We start from the raw sequence: 4,907 nt of genomic DNA on the forward strand, positions 1-4,907 counted from the left end.
GTGGTGGCATCCTGATCAGCAAAGTAAGTATTTTAGGTGCCGCACAATTCCAGGGTCTTTTAGGATACTTCAGCCTGACTATTTGCTCTGGACAAACTAATTAATGTGCCTGAGTTTATCATAAGAGTATTTCAGCATAGTAGAAAGCTAATACTTATCTGACAGTAGTAGAGCACACTTAAGCAGCACAGCACAGCAGAGAAGTTCAGATTCACAAATGAACTGTAACACATTAAAAAAATCCAGTGAAGCATATACTGATGTCGCTGGAGTATTAATTAATTAAAACGTAGGAGATATTATAAGATGTACATGAAGATAATTACCAGGATTCTGAGGTTTCAACATATAGCCATATTAAAATAAACATGGGTATTACAGGTATGATCACCTTAATGCCGCGATAGAAGGCATCAACAGCAATCCATTGAATCCATTTTAGAAGGCACAGTATAGGAGGCATTGACAACAATCCAATATGTCCATTTTAATTAAGGAGAAACAACATGCTCATTACCTAGACCTCCATGGTGCAAAGAAAATTGTTCACAAATCAGACATCAGATAGGAGTAGGCAATCAAAAGAAAGTTTCCTCATGTGAACCACAAAGAGATTTAAATCAGTTGTCCCTGAGGTTGCAAATTCAGTCAAGACAACATCCATAAAAATAAATCCAAATTCAATATAAAAAGTAATTAATTTCATCGATGAACTACTATATACATACAGTGAGAGAAAGTGAAAGAAGTCCAAAAATTGCAAGGTGAAAAATGTTGTTAACAGGGAGAAGCGGCAGCAACAGTTGTGCACCAGCATTCCCTTCACCATTGCTGACATTTTCAAGTTAGAAAAGAAGTGATATATCTCTGGACAGGAAACACAATTGGCCTGATGGCATTAGTTTGAGGATGCTATAATCTGAACCTGCACAGCATGACAGAACTGGTAAATATTCTTAAATAGCAAATGTCTACTTAAAAATGGATGCTGCAAAACTCTGGAGCAATCCACAGATCAAATTCATCTCCCTTGATCTTCATTCTCCAGCAATACTATGTTGTAAGCCAGGTTGTGATTTGTTTTGCTCCTGCTCTTGTCTGCAAAGCAGATTGGCAGGAGAATTGCCAAGATCAGAGAGTCATTTGCAGTTGACCGCCACTTTTTTAGCCTGATAATCCTGATCCATTCTGCTTTCCTACAATCTTTTGACTTCTATGTACAAAATGTTTGTATCCTGCTTCCCGAACAACCATCTTATGGACAGTGTACGAAAGGCCTTGTCCTTGCCCAAATTAGAATCTTTACTGAATCTCTACTATGATCCATTGGATCCCTGATAAAAAATTTATTCTTGTTCATGATGCTGCTGGAACAGACACTGGATACATTGGAGATGGAGAACTAGACACAAGTTAACTCTTTAAGCAGTCCAAGAGTGAGGAACTGTAAGCAACACAATAAATTGTAATCAGGAGTATACCATGTCAATGTCAAAATCATATTATATCCATTAAAGAAACATGATCATGTGATTTTTATTTCTAAAAGCAAGTATTCCCTTTTATACCTATAACATTTTAAACCACAGTGAATTAAAGACTTTACTGGAAATTGTTAATTAAAGACCAAAAAAATATCGACAACATATTGTATTGAATTGTATTGTACTGAATCTTTAACAGTATATTTGAGTCAAAGGTTAATGGGAATATCTGACTTGTTAAGATTTATTCCAGCATATCAAAGTAAAACTAGCATTTTACAGGTTCCATTTTGTTCTGCTTGAAACACAAGGTAGCATCATAGAGAATGCTGTATACGATATTCTGTATGATATTTTCACTTTACTATGTATCAGTCCTGCCTTTCTATACTTACCATATTATTAGTATAATACACCTTGGGGAACCCTAGCATCCCTGGAGGTAAATTAGGCTGATTACACCTCTTTTTTCCTTTGTAATTCTGAGTCCTACATATAGTAATCACATTTTTTTGTTTCCTAGAGTGCAGTGTATTGTACATATAAAAATGGAAAGTCAAACAAATAACTGTGTATTTCTTCACAAGACTTGCACAGTCCCAGTTCAGGTAAGTCTAGGTATATATTTTTTCATAAGCTTAAGAGATGATATGCTGTGCCACATTATTTTATTAAGCAAATATTAGTTAACTTGCAGATAATCTTATTCTAGGTTTTTGTAACACAACATGAGATCCTTCAGACCCAAAACAAATTAACATTTTAGACTTTAATATTTAGCTTTAAAGAATGCTACAACAGCAGTTCACAAATTAATCTGAAGAGCTGTGAAAAGTATGTCACTTTTGCACTGTAAATAGACATTAGTTGAAAACTCTTCCCACTTTTAATGCTTAATTTCCCATTGAAAAATAAAAGGTAACACATTTACAAATTCAATATTGCTATTATTGTCATATTTTTAAAACTACTTACAATATGTTTTTATTAGGATATGTAATTAATTTTTTTATTGCATAATACATAGCCATGAGGTGAAATGAAGTACACATAATCAAATGATCACTTTGCACATATCAGTGATGCTGTAGAATACTTAAACAAGACTAAAACATGGAAATGAAAGCTTTGTTAAATTATTTACCCTCTTGAAAATGTCAGTTGACCTATCTGTAAGATAGTTTTGAATTTAGAATTGCTCCAGTTCATCTAGTAACATTATTTAGAATAACACTAGATGGGACCACACTCTATCATGTAAAATCTATTATGATATCTTATACTGAAATAATTACTCGTCCCCACCTTTGTTAACTCAGTGAGGAAAAAAACACCATATTTTATTTAAAAATTCCAACAACAACATTTACTTTTATAGCACACTTTCATATAAAGGATGTAGCCACAATATGTCAAAAAAGTAGTTACATTCAAAAATAAAAAAATTTAAATAACAATAATACTGAATAAATTGCATACAAAAGATAAATAAATGAGTATTATTAAAGAAATATAAATATATCTACGGTACCAAAGCTTTTTAAGATTTTTAATATTCTTCCAAACTATAAATGATCAATTTGCAAGAAAAGTAAAATTGAACAAATAAAATAGCATAAATATGTTATTTTCTGTTTTATTTCTTTTTAGAAAATGATACTACCTTTTGAGCAGGATATTTAAGAACACACTAATCTAGACTATTTAAATATTTTTTTTACAATTTACAGAATAAATTAAGCAACCTGCTTAGGATCACACAGTGAAGTTCTGATTTTGACTTCAGTAGTTTAAGCATTCTTAAAAACAAATACCAAAAAATGTCTGTTATATAAATGAGCACATCAACAAATGATCAAAAAATTTAAGGCTAAATAAACAGCATTTGTATGTTTTGAAGTACTGCAGCCATAAAGTTCAACAGAATCTTCATTCTTTACCCTTTTATAACACTTTAGATGTGCCAAACCAATTAATAAATAATTAATGTGGCACAGTAATTTGCTACTTTATTATAGAAAACCTTTAATAAAAACACATAATGATAAGTATTGTTTATATAGAAAATCAGTCCAATTCTTGATGGCTGGTTTTACATTTTGCTGTCAAAAAATCAAAATAAATGCTAAATCTTTTCTCTTTCTTTAGGTAATGAATTTCTAACCACCTTTCACCAAGATGAATTTTAACAACACTGAGAATCCTGAAATAATGCAGTTCTGTTATGTATCTGTAAATAACTCTTGTCGCAAGTTTGCCCATCCAGTCCATACCCAGATTCTTATCTATACAACACTTTGTACAGCAATCATTGTTACGATTTGTGGCAATCTTTTAGTCATTATTTCTATATCTCATTTTAAAGAACTGCACACACCAACTAACTACCTAATTCTGTCTTTGGCAGTTGTTGATTTTCTTCTAGGAGGATTTATTATGCCACCTTTTATGGTTCTAACTGTTGAAACGTGTTGGTATTTTGGAGAGTTCTTCTGCAAGATCCACTATAGTTCTGCTATCATGCTTTGCACCGCCTCCATAATTCATCTCTCCATCATATCTATTGATCGTTATTATGCCGTGTGTCATCCTCTGAAATACAAAATCAAGGTCACAACTTCTGTTACTGTTAATATAATTTGTGTCAGCTGGATAATCTCTGCTGTGCTTGGATTTGGAATTGTGCTGCTAGAACTAAATTTAAAGGGTATAGAAGACTTTTACAAGCATAATGTTTACTGCAAAGGTAGCTGTGTTCTAATGCAAAATGAAACATCTGGTCTGCTTTCTTCTTTACTGTCCTTCTACATCCCAGGTTTTATTATGGTATGTATCTACATAAAAATTTTCAAAGTGGCAAGAAGACAGGCCAAGTCTATTACTGTCACGATACATCAAAGTAAAAGAATTGACGAAAGTAGAAATGCTGAATCAAGCAGAAGAGAAACAAAAGCTGCCAGGACACTAGCAATAGTTCTGGGTGTGTTTCTAATCTGTTGGTCTCCATTTTTTTTGTGTAACATTGTTGATCCCTTAATACATTATACAACTCCACCTTTATTGATAAACATTCTTTTATGGTGTGGTTACTTAAACTCTAGCTTTAATCCACTTGTCTATGGCTTTTTCTATAGTTGGTTCAGAAAGGCTCTTAAAATGATTGCACTTGGCCAGATTTTTCAAAATGATTCTTCCATGATAAAACTATTTACAGCCTGAGAAAGGGCCTTTTCTCTTCATTGATATTTGGGCAGTTTGAAATATAAAATACAATATGAAAAACTCAATTCATCACTAACTAAACATATTGCATAGTACTGTCAAAAAATGTTCCAGCCTTTATTTGATATAGTACCTTTCTTTAGTGAAGACCACTCCACTGTGCTTGACAAGCATAAAACCACATGACAGATAGTGCCATGC

At 32.6% G+C, this 4,907-nt stretch overlaps 1 protein-coding gene across 1 annotated transcript; it reads left to right on the forward strand.

Moving 5' to 3' along the window:
• The first annotated feature begins 3,662 nt into the window (after positions 1 to 3,662).
• LOC120526511 (trace amine-associated receptor 1-like) lies at positions 3,663 to 4,703 on the forward strand. Its single transcript, XM_039749676.1, has one exon. The coding sequence runs from the start codon at positions 3,663 to 3,665 to the stop codon at positions 4,701 to 4,703; it is 1,041 nt and encodes a 346-aa protein (XP_039605610.1).
• The last annotated feature ends 204 nt before the right edge of the window (positions 4,704 to 4,907 follow it).

Source organism: Polypterus senegalus, chromosome 3 (assembly GCF_016835505.1).
Source record: "Polypterus senegalus isolate Bchr_013 chromosome 3, ASM1683550v1, whole genome shotgun sequence".
Classification (NCBI taxonomy): Eukaryota; Metazoa; Chordata; class Cladistia; order Polypteriformes; family Polypteridae; genus Polypterus; species Polypterus senegalus.

What these genes read in the sequence shown, in the direction of transcription:
- LOC120526511 (XM_039749676.1), top strand. Translation starts at nt 3,663, where the DNA reads ATGAATTTTAACAACACTGAGAATCCTGAAATAATGCAGTTCTGTTAT.